This window comes from Annulohypoxylon truncatum (assembly GCF_022578515.1).
Source record: "Annulohypoxylon truncatum strain CBS 140777 unplaced genomic scaffold F4807scaffold_9, whole genome shotgun sequence".
In the NCBI taxonomy this organism is placed as follows: Eukaryota; Fungi; Ascomycota; class Sordariomycetes; order Xylariales; family Hypoxylaceae; genus Annulohypoxylon; species Annulohypoxylon truncatum.
Window position 1 is genome coordinate 602,366 of NW_025953795.1, and position 13,873 is coordinate 616,238.

General features: G+C 49.6%; 5 protein-coding genes across 5 annotated transcripts; 4 read left to right on the forward strand and 1 right to left on the reverse strand.

Moving 5' to 3' along the window:
* Nucleotides 1-49: 49 nt before the first annotated feature.
* F4807DRAFT_396262 (amidohydrolase family-domain-containing protein) lies at nt 50-2,369 on the reverse strand. The gene is made up of 4 exons (XM_047995957.1): nt 2,141-2,369; nt 1,510-2,078; nt 978-1,446; nt 50-928 (listed from the first exon to the last, which is right to left on the reverse strand). The coding sequence occupies exons 2-4, from the start codon at nt 1,987-1,989 to the stop codon at nt 150-152; spliced, it is 1,728 nt and encodes a 575-aa protein (XP_047856137.1). The 5' UTR covers nt 1,990-2,078; nt 2,141-2,369; the 3' UTR covers nt 50-149.
* Nucleotides 2,370-2,463: 94 nt separating this feature from the next.
* On the forward strand, nt 2,464-3,785 carry F4807DRAFT_396254 (protein-tyrosine phosphatase-like protein). Its single transcript, XM_047995956.1, has 2 exons — nt 2,464-3,190; nt 3,293-3,785. The coding sequence occupies exons 1-2, from the start codon at nt 2,689-2,691 to the stop codon at nt 3,622-3,624; spliced, it is 834 nt and encodes a 277-aa protein (XP_047856138.1). The 5' UTR covers nt 2,464-2,688; the 3' UTR covers nt 3,625-3,785.
* A 1,319-nt stretch (nt 3,786-5,104) lies between these two features.
* Nucleotides 5,105-7,338, forward strand: F4807DRAFT_418462 (tetrapyrrole biosynthesis, porphobilinogen synthase). Its single transcript, XM_047997314.1, has 2 exons — nt 5,105-5,829; nt 5,887-7,338. Exons 1-2 carry the CDS (start codon nt 5,587-5,589, stop codon nt 6,793-6,795), a joined length of 1,152 nt encoding a protein of 383 aa, XP_047856139.1. The 5' UTR covers nt 5,105-5,586; the 3' UTR covers nt 6,796-7,338.
* Nucleotides 7,339-7,504: 166 nt separating this feature from the next.
* On the forward strand, nt 7,505-10,098 carry F4807DRAFT_418464 (Zn-dependent exopeptidase). Its single transcript, XM_047997315.1, has 5 exons — nt 7,505-8,110; nt 8,177-8,266; nt 8,328-8,564; nt 8,625-8,795; nt 8,900-10,098. Exons 1-5 carry the CDS (start codon nt 7,991-7,993, stop codon nt 9,797-9,799), a joined length of 1,518 nt encoding a protein of 505 aa, XP_047856140.1. The 5' UTR covers nt 7,505-7,990; the 3' UTR covers nt 9,800-10,098.
* Nucleotides 10,099-10,676: 578 nt separating this feature from the next.
* Nucleotides 10,677-13,319, forward strand: F4807DRAFT_418465 (alpha/beta-hydrolase). The gene is made up of 3 exons (XM_047997316.1): nt 10,677-11,021; nt 11,076-12,676; nt 12,744-13,319. The coding sequence occupies exons 1-3, from the start codon at nt 10,902-10,904 to the stop codon at nt 13,168-13,170; spliced, it is 2,148 nt and encodes a 715-aa protein (XP_047856141.1). The 5' UTR covers nt 10,677-10,901; the 3' UTR covers nt 13,171-13,319.
* The last annotated feature ends 554 nt before the right edge of the window (nt 13,320-13,873 follow it).

A 13,873-nucleotide genomic window follows, 5' to 3' on the forward strand; every position in this document is an offset into this window, starting at 1 on the left:
CTAAACTCATTATCTGAATATACTTAGGTCACTCGCTAATAACAAAAGCCTCACAAATACGCTTAGAATTAGAAGATTTTAAAATAAACAAAGTCAAGTCAACAAGTATCCTGCAGCTGTATTCCTCTATGTATCTCTTATCAATTACATCACTCCCGAGAATACACCTTCTTGCCGCCAACCCACGTCTCTTTAACCCTCAAGGAGCGTAGGTCCTCGATATCTATCTTCTCCAAGGGCTTGTCCAGGACTACCCAATCTGCGTAAGCACCCGGCTTGATGACTCCAGTCCTCCCCTTCGAGAAACCTCCATACGAAGGTCCCTCAGTGAACCCCCTGATCGCCTGGTCTAGGTCGAGAGCCTCAGCTGTGTACCACCCATCGGGCGAATCATCCGTACCTCGACCCGTATGCGGACTGCGTCTCGTGACAGCTGCGTAGATACCTTGGAACGGATTGGGCGGCTCTACAGGGAAATCGCTACCTAGGACGGGGTTAACGTCGAGTAGGGAGCGCATTCGGTACGCCTCGCTTATGGTGCGTTCCTTGCCTAATCTCGTCTCTGCATATGTCATGTCGCTCGTAGCATGTGTGGGTTGGATAGAGGGGATGATGCCAACTGCGTGGATTCGAGCCTGGTCATCTGGGTGAATGATCTGGGAATGTTCGATGCGGAAGCGATGATAAGACTGGCAGAGTGAGAGAGACTCGTCGGGACAGAGAAGTCTGAGGGCGACGATAATGGCGTCGACGGCGTTTCGGTTGGCTAGATCGCCAATTGCGTGGATGTTGACTTGGAAACCTTCCCTAGCCCATGCGATTGTGTCGTATACTAATTCGGAGGCGTTGACAAGTAGAGATCCTGACGTTTCCGGGCGATCGGTATAGGGGTCAATCAAGGCACTACCCCAACTTCCGAGGGCACCATCTATTGTGAGTTAGATTCGTCTAAAACATAGAATTCCCGTACAACTTACCGGCAAAAAGCTTCACGCTCTGAATACTCAAGAAGCCATCCGGGCTCGTGTATCGCTCAACCTCACTGGGGCAAAATGTGTTACGTTCGCTGCATTCGACCATGGCATAAACCCGCACCGTCCAGTCATCTTCCCCCACTAATTTTTGGTATAGATTCAGATTGCCTGGCGTAACTCCAGCATCGTGAATACCCACAAGTCCTACTTCATTCAGTTTTCCCATAGCACTCTTCACAAATTGTCGTTTCTTCTCTTCGTTCGGCTTAGGCCATAGAGCCATTACCATATCCATCGCATTGTCACAAAAGACACCCATGCCCGGATCTCTGACGATTTCACCACCAGGAACATCAGGTATGGACTCCGGGAGTAAGTCTAAGACCGCTTGTGAGACCCAGATACAATGGACATCTACTCTATCGAGCATAATGTATAGGTCCTCGAGTTTCTTGTCCACTGCTAGGTCATCCTTAAAAAATTGTTAGCAAAAAAATATTAGCTAATCAGTATAGGGGTTACCAAGCTAACTTACAGCAGTCGGCATCTTCCCAAGTGCCATCTGATCCCATCCAACCCCTCTCAGCCACTCCTCTTCCGACCCGGCCTTAGGGTTCTCATCGACATAGCTTAACACACGAGATCGAACATCGTCCATGGAAGTTGATCCGAATAGGTCCACCGAGTTTAGGAACTCGCCGTACTGTTGCAAGTGTCCATGTCCATCCCACAGGCCAGGCATAGCAAAGCCAGGGTTCGCATTCTTAGCATACTCTGTGTCGTCCCCAGCTTGGAAGACCTTGGAGAACTTTCCGGTGGGCGATACCGAGAAGCAGTTCACGTACGGCTCTACTAATGAGTTTGTGCGCACCAATTGGTAGCAGTAAGTCTCCGTCTGGGTGTAATCTACTATCCCTTGGCGTAGCTTAATAGTTGCGGCCAAACCGACGATTATAGTTGACGAATAAAACCAGGTCGAATCACGACCAAGGCGCGGAAGATGAAGCCAATCCATAATGGCTAGCTAGCCGGTGTAAACGGTCCTAAATACCGTGTTATCTCAGCGTGAGATATGCGGCTCATCGAGAGGCAGGGCTGGTAAATCTGGTCTTGTTAGAAATTGAGTAACATGGAAGGATAGACAAATTCTAAACAGATCTACTTACAAAATAATAAGCAAAAATAATTGACAGAGAAGATAATTAAGCAAACCAGCGCATGTTGGTGAAATAGTTCAAAAATTCTAGATTTGATATGACATTCGTTACTGAGGCGTTGTGTGATAAGGCCACCCCATTGAGTAAACTCCGCATAACCGCATACTGAGTGTAGGGCTAACATGCCGTATCGAGTTATCGAGGGCTTACTTCAATTGGTTCAGGGGTAAGGTACCAGTACGTAATTACCACAAACCCCTGTTCCAGGCAGCTAGAACGAGCAAGGCGGGGGCGGGGTACTCAAGTAACGTCACTGTAGAATGCAGGAAGCCCCTGTAAGCTATAAGCCAAAATGGAAGGAATATCGGAAGGTTCTGTTGCTGTAATTCAGGGGCTTCCTTTCTTTTCTTTTCCTTAGAAAGGCACTTAGATTCAATGCCAACCTCTCCTCCTTGAATCTGCCCTTCTTGAGCATCCGAAGAACAACCAGAAAACCCCCAAACCAAAGCCAGAACCCCCCGCCGACGAAGTCGCAATCGTAATCGCAATCCGCAACTATGAGTGAAGTAGCCGCGCTCCGCAAGCTCGCCGAGACCGACGTCTCGCAAGAGATCACCAAGGACCAGTACATCCCCGTGTTAACGCAGCCGCCCTTCGTCTTCGTCGACGGGACCTTCAACACGCGGGACATCGGGCTCGTGCCCGGCAGTCCGCTAAAGCCGGGCTTCGTCTTCCGATCCGGCGCGCTGGCGCAGCTGTCGGATAACGGGAAAGCCGTGTTACGCGGGAAGATGGGCGTGAAGCGCGTGTTTGACCTGCGATCGCCGGAGGAGCGCGAGAAGGCGCCGGACCCCGTGTTAGAGGGCGTCGAACATGTCTGGATCCAGAGCTCGCGACCGGACGCGACGATAGATTTGGACCATTTTGTGGCTGGCGAGGGGGAGCAGGGGTACCGCGAGATGTACCTCGATGTCGTGGACGTGTACCAAGAGAGCTGGAAGGCGATTCTAGAGCATATCCGAGATCGCCCGGCTGATCCGTTCCTAGTGCATTGTACTGGTACGTTTGATATACTCCCCTATCGCATTGCTGAGGGTGAAATTCTAGCAAGATGGCAATAGACTTTAGGCGGGCCCTTCGCTGACACATGATCATTGCCAGCCGGACGTGATAGGACCGGCGTTCTAGCAGGTCTGCTACTCACCCTTGCCGGCGCGCCGCAAGAAGTCGTGGTTCTAGACTACCTCCTATCGCGAATAGGGACGGAACCCGTGCGGCTGATGCTCCTAGACTTTGCGATGAAGGGAACGAATGCGAAAAGCCACGACCAGCCGGGTTTCTATAATCTGATAAATCTGCGAGCCTCAAACTGGGCTGCGTTTGTCGAAGGCGTGCAGAAAGAATACGGAGGTTTCGAGAAGTTTATCACGGATAAGTTGGGGTTCTCAAGTGATGACCTAGCTAAGATCAAAACGAATCTAACAACATCTTGAGCATGTTGCAGTTGAGACGACCTGATAAGGATCGAGCGTGGCGAACTTTAGATTGACTGATACCATTATTGTTAGAATTATTAGTTATAGGCTTGCTTGGAAGGGTGACACAGCAAGATGAAGTATCACAATTGGTTGCGAGACTCATTTACACCGGAAGTTGTGAGGAGGATTGTGTTATTTCCAACCAATCCTTATGTACCTAGTAGTTAAATCTAGCAAGATTTATGACATGTAGTTATTGAAACGACCCTCCACCAATAATTACTACCTAGATACCTAGGTATTTAACCATCTGTTGACAGCCTTAGTTCCAGGAGCACTATATTAGAGTGGCTAGTTCTTTCATTAGTGTAACCGTTCCCGATACCTCAAAAAAGTGTGGGTACAATAACGGGTTAAGTGGGCTGCACATTACTGAATAACCCAGCCATTCTACCAATAGAAACGAAGCAACTTGACCAAATAGTCGTCTGAATAACACTCTAGGTTTGATATGGGTAAAGTGAATAGTACCAAAAGCCGGTCTGCTTATAAAGCTCTCCCTCCGGGCAGCGTGCTGGGTGATTGAAGCCCTCGTTTGGGGTAACTTTGGCGTCCTCTTGCTAAACCAATTATAGGTTGTCAACCGTTTTTGGTAGGGTTCCCATTTGCCTTTGGAGCATTCCACGACTACTATTGTACCATGAACCTTTCGCAGGCTCGCCATATATCATGGTTGCTGCTACTTGCGCGATGAGGATCATGTATCTCACCGGTCTCTGGCTATACCAGCTTGTAAATGTCGTAGAAGCAACGGGGTACTTCTTGCCGGGGATTCATCTCCCTACCCACTTGTGCTCGAAATGCTTTCGGTGCGGCGTCGTACAGCTCGGCAACTATGATCCTTCTGATAAGTGTCGCTGCCGTCTTTGGAGCAAGTTTTGGTGCCTTGGTAGTATGGGGATTGTCATTATCTCTTCCGTTGCTTTACTTCTCTTGTGTTATATACGGCCTGTTTGAGGCATCATATACCTCCGCATGGCCCGGTATTATGAGCAATATTGTTCATAAAGGAGATACAACAGCCTTCGGTTATACTAATGGCGGTTATGGAAGCCTCGCCGTATTTCAGTTTTGTCCGTAGACAGCTGGGTTTATTGTGAATTGGAAAGCTACGTACTTGGTTAGAACCTGGAATTTGTGGCTTTCGGTATCCCGTTTATTTGAGAATGATTGGATGCATGTGGTGGTACAAGGAAAGCAATGCTTAATGTTAGTATTGGAGATATGTAAGTAGAGGTAAAGGTACGTAATTGAGTTGATAGGCGCACAATAGAGTGCTGTGTGCAACCTCGGGAATGTCGCACCTGCATTAGATTGATAAGACGTATTTTCAAACTGAGCAAATTTGATTGGCGAATGGCGACTTTATGACTTACAGTACTTCGGTACACGGCAAATGTCGGCATCCATTTCCAGCACATCCGTAAAATGGCAATGCTATTGTGCTACATACTGAATAGAAGGCGCGAAGGTTCGATTTGCTAAAAAGGTGAATAACGGTGGAGTTCGTTCAAGGGTCCTCGTCCGAGAGGCGAAAATTCAATCGTAAGCACGAGCAGGCACGAGTTTCAAAAGTTTCAAAAAGTTTCAAAAGCCGTGACTTCTCCATCGCAAACTTACTATTTCTTTACCTTTAAATCCACTTCTTTCACTTAGCTTCTACTCAGCAACCACACCAAATACTAACTGAGCTGTCTTCTTTTCCACCGAAGACGGTTACATCTAGATCGTCGGTCTCGACTGCAGCTGGACTTGGTTTCTCGACTTACTCCACTCTCTTACAGCTCAACTTGAACTTGACACCTGCGCCTCTTAAGTCGAACCAACTTCCCACAATCCGTCCAAGTCAATTCGACCCGACATCTCCGATCCTTTTTTTTTCTCTTCTTCATTTAATTTCGACGAAAATCCAACAAAATGTCGTTCTCAAGCCTTGTCCAGGACCTCACCATTCGAGATGCGAATACCCCGCGCCAGCCCCGAGGTACCACATCAGTTTCTACTATGGACGACGGCGCCTCCCAGATGTCTCGAGCAAAGTCGTACGCAAGCACAGCAGCCACAAGCGTAAGCATTGCCGGCAACATCTCGAGCCAGCTTCACAGTGGCTATCATCATCCTCTTGCTCGAGCATGGCAAGCTGAGCGCCAATTGACCAAGGTGGGCCAGTTTCTTCAAAGTAGATAATATCTTAACAGACTAACAATTCGGACTCAGTCGATGTTAATTTACCCTATCTTTATTTCGGATATCGAGAACGATGAAACCCTAATCCCCTCCCTTCCTGGCCAGAAACGCTGGGGACTCAATAAGTTGGTTCCATTCCTAGAGCCGTTGGTGCGCAAGGGCCTCCGATCAGTCATCCTTTTCGGAGTCCCTCTCAAACCCGGTTCCAAAGATGCTCTAGGCACTGCGGCCGACGATCCGAATGGCCCAGTCATCCAGGGGATCCGCTTGTTGCGACAGAGATTCCCCCACCTATACATCGCCGTCGACGTCTGCCTTTGCGAATATACCTCACATGGCCACTGTGGTATCCTCAAGGATGATGCGACTTTGAACAATCAGTTGTCAGTAGATCGAATCTCCGATGTCGCTGTCGCCTACGCTCTTGCTGGTGCTCACTGCGTCGCACCATCCGACATGAACGACGGTCGCATCCACGCCATCAAGGCAAAGTTAATAGAGGAGGGGATTGCGCACAAGACTACTTTGATGTCATACGCCGCCAAGTTCTCTGGCTGTCTATATGGTCCCTTCAGAGATGCTGCCGGTTCGGCACCTTCGTTTGGCGACCGAAAGTGCTACCAGTTGCCGCCGGGAGGACGTGGACTTGCACGACGAGCCATACTCAGAGACATCGAAGAGGGGGCTGATATCATCATGGTGAAGCCGGCCGCTCAATATCTCGACATAATTAGTGACGCGAAGGACCGAAGCGAGGGTCGTCCCATTGCTGCTTACCACGTGAGTGGAGAATATGCGATGGTCCACGCTGCCGCAAAGGCCGGTGTCTTCGATCTCAAAACGATGGCATTCGAGGTGACGGAAGGAATTCTTCGAGCAGGCGCTTCAATTGTCATCAGTTACTTCACGCCCGATTTCCTTGACTGGTTAGACAACTAGTTGACTTGATGAAAATAGGTGGAAGCATCGTGTCTGTAATTGGAGTTGCTGGCGTTCAAGGGAGGGCTATGTATGGCATGAGAAAAACGACATCACGTATAGATTTGCATTCGCCGTTTTTACATCTACTTTATCAGGTATCATTAAAGATGAAAACTTTAGGTCTAAACCTAACTGCATGGCTAGCCCGTAACGTGAAAATAGAGCGGTATTAGGTATGTTATCGCACGTAGAAGTCATTAGTGTTTGTAGGCCCCTTATCCTGCTAACAAGATTTATTCTACATAATTATTTGCTATAAGTAGCGTCTATGAATCCCAAGCAATCTACGCAGGTAGCCACACAGTTATCAAGTCCACGAATATAAATGAAAGTCACATCTGCATTTCGATTGTTCAACATCATATGAGGTGAATCTGAATTGGACTTTCATAGTATTGAGGATATCACGGGTTAGACACGCGGTTCTGGCCCTACATACCCCGGTGTTATCATGAATGACTTGGCACTCGCACAAACGAAATTACGAAATCCTGCCTGGCGCAATCGGACCAGTTTCCGGCAGGATATCCCTATTCTAGATTTTCGGTGTGTCTGCTGCCGTGCCGGTAACAGTGTCCGCCTTAGTGTTCACTCGCCGACACATTAGTGGTTGTAGACCAATAGAAATGCATGTTCAATAAGAACATCCAAACCCTTCGAGGTTGTTGTCATATCTCATTCGATGTATATACTTATAATAGGTTGGTGATATTTCCCACCTATCGTAAAAAATCCAAGAAATGCAGCAAGAATTCGTCATCTCTTCTATACCCGAACTAGGTACTCACTCCGTGTAGCCACACTTGGCGGCTCTAGATGAGGAAGATAACGCAACTGCCCGCAACATCTTTCTCAATGCCACCCCTTGGCGAAATGGAGGCCATATCGCGTGTGCAATAATGGCAAACCATGGCATTGGGAGCATTCGAACTGCTGTTGCTATCGACCACATGTAATGCCCAGAAGCCAATGGCACGAGCATAGATAAGAACATCACACAAAATGAGTAGGTATGATATACTACCTGCTTCCTATAAATACGGCAAAGGTCTTCAATTTGACTCGGAGTTCGTCTCCTCTGAGTTTGCAACTGCCGTCTGTTCAGACGTAGCACTTTTAGTTTCTCTCTGCGTAGCCGCTATCGACTAAAGTCATGAAGTCCCTGGGGCCTGCTGTAGCCTTCACGGCCGCAAATCTACTCGCCGTTATTGGTAGCGCAGAGCCAATCAAGCGTACTACTTTCTCCAAACGCGATTTGCCATTAGTCGACGATGTGAGTAAACTTGAAGGCTGTAGGCGTCAGCTCCGACTTCAAAATGCTAACTGTGTAGCTCGGCAGGCTCTGGTGGACGCTATTCTCCTAGAGGACTTAGTAGATTGTGCTCAGGATCTAGAAGACATAGCCTATGCGACTTCCGGAAGAAACAGAGTACGTCTTATACTTACCTACAAAAGGGGAGAGACTAAGCTAATAAATCGGGTGGAACTAGGTCCATGGCTCGGAAGGCCATCTTAACACCGTCCAATACTTCGTCGACCAGCTCAGCTCGCTCGGCGACTACTACGATATCCAGCAGCAGGAATTCACGACCGAGGTGGCCTTCGAGGCCCACGCGGAGCTGTCGATTAACGGCGAAACCCTCGAGGCGGGAGGCTTCTCGTTCGGGAATAACGGAACCTGGACGAACACGCCCTTGGTTACCGTGGCTAACCTTGGTTGCGTCGCCGTATGCCATCCTTTCTTTCCTCTTACCATGAATGCGGTCTAACCGTGTAATTGTAATTAGGAGGATCACCCAGACACCTTAAGCGGAGCGATTGCTCTCATCGCACGAGGCAACTGCACTTTCGTTGAGAAAATCGCGTTCGCCGGAGAAAAAGGGGCTGTCGGCGCCATCATCTACAACAACGCCGACGTGGGCATCGCAGCCGGCACACTGGGCGGCGTGAACGATCTGGTAAGGATGCAAAGCCCGACACATACCTAGCCCCTACCTGCCTAATCCACGTATCTACTCACCCACCTCATATTGTAAAGACTAACCAGGCCCCAAAACCACAGATCCCGGTAGCCGGCATCTCGCGCGCCGACGGCCTGCGCCTAGTCTCGCAGCTCGCGAACGGCACATCCATCACCTCATCAGGCGAATTCTGGCAGTACGTCGCGAACGCGACATCATACAACGTCGTAGCCTCGTCGCGGGGCGGGTCCGCCGCGGACGTGCTGTTCCTCGGCGCGCACAGCGACTCGGTCGACGCCGGTCCCGGCATCAACGACAACGGCAGCGGGTCGTGCGCGCTGCTCACCATCGCCAAGGCGCTGTCGCGGTACCGCGCCGCGAACCAGGTGCGGTTCGCGTGGTGGACGGCCGAGGAGGAGGGCCTGCTCGGGTCCGAGTACTATGTTAGCGAAGCGGCGCCCGCGGACCTGGATAAGGTCCGGCTGTACTTGAACTTCGACATGGTCGCGTCGCCGAACTACGTCCTGGGCATTTATGACGGCGACGGTAGCGCGTTTAATGTCTCGGGCCCGCCTGGGTCGGCGGAGGTCGAGAGCTTGTTCGAGGACTGGTATACGGCGCAGGAGTTGCCGTTCGTGGCGTCTGAGTTTGACGGTCGTAGTGACTACGGCCCATTCTTGGAGGCCGGGGTCCCGAGCGGTGGGCTCGACACCGGTGCCGACGGCATCAAGACTGAAGAGGAAGTCACATTGTTTGGAGGCACGGCGGGAATCCGGTACGATCCTAATTACCACACCGCCGCGGATAATATGACAAACCTGAACCTCGAGGCCTTCAAGGCTACCAGCAAGGCTATTGCGCACGCTGTTGCGACGTACGGCGCGAGTTGGGAGGGTTTCCCGGCGCGCAATGTTACATCGTTGACTAAAAGGTCGTCGGGGGACTCCAGGAGGTACAATGCACCAACGAAGAAGTTGAGGCATGGTAAGAAGGCCTATTAATAAATTGCCGTGGCTGGTGGTGGGAAACGACTATTACAAGCTAGGAGATAGGGTTGATTAATCGAACCTGATGTCACTGATCTGAGAAGTTTGTGAGTAAGGTGTGTATAATGCATAAATATCAGCCAATGACGTCTATGATAAAACAACCCTGGCAATATAATGCTTGGATAATGAGCTCAAGTGCTCTAGAGAATCCTGCTTAGGTATAAGCAGCTTACCTAGCTTGATGATCTAATCCTCAAGTTCCGGATCCAATCTGAAGGATCTTAGTCTAGAATATGACTTACAGAACAGAAGCAGAAAGACTTGAGCCTATCGTGAACCTTCAGAACCTTCCATGTATCTTCGGTTGCAAACAATTCCGAAGGAACGGGAACGGGACAAGCACGCGATTCACCGCGGATTGTGCGATGTGGCTGCCCCTTGCATTGGCGTGCTATCCGACGCCAATCACCTCCTATTCTGGCAGTAGATCCATCTCGCGTAGGTAGAAGCAATAATTAATGGGGAAATTTGGAGTCGGCCGATTCCAACGTCAGCACAGAACCCCAGATATTTCTTTCCTGCATCATCCCACCCACGAATGAGAGTTATCGGAAGCACAAAGCCCTGTCCACCTTTTCCGGCCGCCTATTAGAGCCGACAGCTGCTGGCTGAACTATGACTCCAATGATAATTCTCGAACTCAATCGACACGAGAACGCCAAGCTCTCACCTGCGTTCACCTGCCTTTTTCATGTTGTTAGGGCTTCCTAGTGCTGAACTCCTCTTGCGGCCTGGCTCGGCTCGGTCGACGCGGGAAGTGGAATGTTGGAATTCCAGCTCTAGGACTTGGTCTAGGTCCATCGTAGCAAACGGGACTTACCTCAATGGCGCAATACCAAGAGATAGCGATGTAATCTACATGCATGATGTTGACATTTTACCTGATATCTATGTGTGACCCCCGCCTAAGGTAGCTTTCGATCCTAGCTGCGGGTAGCTATATGATGATGCCCTGAGCCCTTTTTTCGCGAACCTTGTTGTTTACCCTCATCCGCTCGGGCCAAGTTCATATAGGTCGGCGTATGAAGGTTGTCGTCGTTGTGCCACCGCGAATATGAGGTTTCAATCTCAAGCGCAGGTAGCTCTAGCTGCCCTGCCTACCGCGCTCGGCATCACGCCAGAGCTTATGCTTGCCGCGAACCGCTATGGCGTCGCCGCGCCAAACCCTAGTGGCGTCCGTATTTAGCGTCCCACAGCGCTCTTCACGCAAACACTAACCTCTCGTTAGGACTTCGCGATTTATACGGTTTCAAACTACACGTTCGAGACGAAGGCGCATGCGTCGCAGTGGAATAAGCTCGACTTGAAGACCGGCGAGATCTCCCTCTGGTATGACGGCTCTGATATCTCGGAAGTTGTGTTTGTTGGTCCCACTCCGACAAGCATCATTTACATTAATGGCACCAACGCCGAAAATGATGGCGGCATAAGTTTATACTCCGCAGATGCCAACTCCTTAGGTGATGCGCAATTGATTGCCTCGTTGCCTGCGCCATATTCAGGACTCAAAGCCGTTCAGGTACCATCCGGCGATATTCACTTTTTAGTATATACCAAGGCGTACCCCAATGGCACCGCATACAATGAGCAAACTGCAAGCACAGCCGCTAGCACGGCCAGGATTTATACGTCCACTTATGTTCGGCACTGGGACACATGGCTCAACCAGGAGAAGAACGCCGTCTTTGGAGGTGTACTGAAGGGAGGTAATGGTTCCTATTCCTTCTCTGGCGAATTGACCAATTATGTCACTGGTATCTGCAATGTCACATGTGCCGAAAGTCCTTATGACCAGAGTGATGAGAGCGACTACGATATCTCACCTGATGGCAACAGTGTTGTCTTCCTAACCAAGGATACCTCGCTTCCGTTGGCTAACTACACCGCTGATGTAATCTACACGGTGCCGTTCAACGGTACCTCCAAAGACGTAAAGGCGATTAACGCTCGGGGAACTACTAAGTATCTTGATGCTGAGGGTGCTGCCACGAGCCCTAGGTTCTCTCCTTCTGGCAAGCACATTGCGTATTTCCAGATGAACGGGATCGCATACGAGTCGGACCGGAATATCCTTTACGTTGCCAATGCGGACTCGGAAGACTTTAACGTAACAGCTCTTGCCCATGATTGGGATAGGTCACCTGATACTATGGCATGGTCAAAGGACTCGGAAACCATCTTCGTTTCGGCTCCTGATCTCGGCCGAGAACGAATATTCCCTGTCCCCCTCACTGCCGGCGACTCTTATGTGCCCAAGAATATTACGAATGAAGGAGTGCCTTCCGGCTTCTATGTCTTGCCTGACAATTCGGTTCTCGTGTCCGATTCTAAGATATGGACCAGCCGTGATATATTCACCGTTTCGCCGGAAGGCGATCTCATCAAGACCTACTTCCAGGCCAACCTTGTCGATCCCGGCTTGAAGGGACTGAAGCCTGAAGACGTGTCCGAATTTTACTATTCCAGCAACAGTTCCGAAATTAAGCAGCAAGCCTGGATCATTTATCCGGAAGGCTTCGACGAGAGCAAGACTTATCCGTTGGCGTTTATCACCCACGGCGGTCCCCAAGGCGCGCATTTTAACTCGTGGTCGACGCGGTGGAACTTCAAAGTTTGGGCGGATCAAGGTTACGTCGTCATCGCACCAAATCCGACAGCCAGTTCAGGTTGGGGCCAAAATTTGACAGATGCCATCCAGGGCCATTGGGGGTCGTACCCGTACTGGGATTTAGTGCACGTGTGGGACTACGTCAACGAGAACCTGAAGTATGTTGATACGGAAAACGGTATCGAAGCTGGCGCGTCCTTTGGTGGATATATGACCAACTGGTAAGCATTTTTGACTTTTGCGAGTTCGAATGGCCGTGCGGCTGCTGACGGAAATACCCACCACCAGGATCCAAGGACACGAACTCGGAAGACGATTCAAAGCTCTGGTGACGCACGACGGGAGCACATCGACTCTGAATCAGTACGCAAGCGAGGAACTATGGTTCATGAATCACGACTTTGCTGGCCCATTCAACCAGACCGGCTTCGTACCTGGATCGCCCTATTATGAGTGGAATCCGCTGCTGTACGTGGATAATTGGGCAACGCCGCATTTTGTGGTGCACAACTCCATGGACTTCCGATTACCTGTCAGTGAAGGTATCCTCCTTTTCAACATGCTCCAGACCAAAGGAGTACCAAGCAAGCTACTGAATTTCCCTGACGAGAACCATTGGGTCTTGAACCAGGAGAACAGCTTGGTTTGGCATACCGAGATCTTCAAGTGGATTAATTACTATAGTGGTATTAGTAATGCTTCGAGTCCCTATTAGGACCGAATGAGGAATTTGGGATAGACTTTCTTGAATCCCGTAATACATAATTCAATTAGACATGATTGTCTGATCAAGCGATTTTGTGTGCGTATATGCATGTGCTTGGTGCCATTAAACAAGTGACTCGTTACGGTGCATGATGTGACAGACGGAGAAAATAAAATAGTAAAATGGGAAATGGAATAAAACCAATGCTTCTAAGTTCCAAGGTCAGTAAAAAGAAGGTTTGCCCTTCCACGCCACGACCCATGTAACCCATGCAACCTTTACACGATTTGTGGCTGCCCGTGTAACCATATATGCATGTACATGCTAGGTTTATTATGTAATCCACGTACTTAGTAAAGTAATAGACTTGTTTTAGCTCCCGTTTCACCCCCGATGTCAGTTCTCAAGCTCTTTAACAATAACAAGACGTTAGGTGTTTCAACGGTCATAACCGAAAGTTGGCGGCTCACCCCACGCTCACCTCGCTTTGCAGTGATCCAAGTAATGAACTGTTCCCCATCCAAGCTGATTAACCGACAAACCAAGCTTTCTGTTCCTGCAGATCAAACAACAGAGCCATGTACCGCTCCACCGCGACCACAATACATCTCATCGCCAAGACACGGTTAGCGAAGCAGGATCAACTGGACCAAGCGAGTATTCAAACTTCAAATGTCACGATTCCACAATGCGTGACAACGATCATCATGTT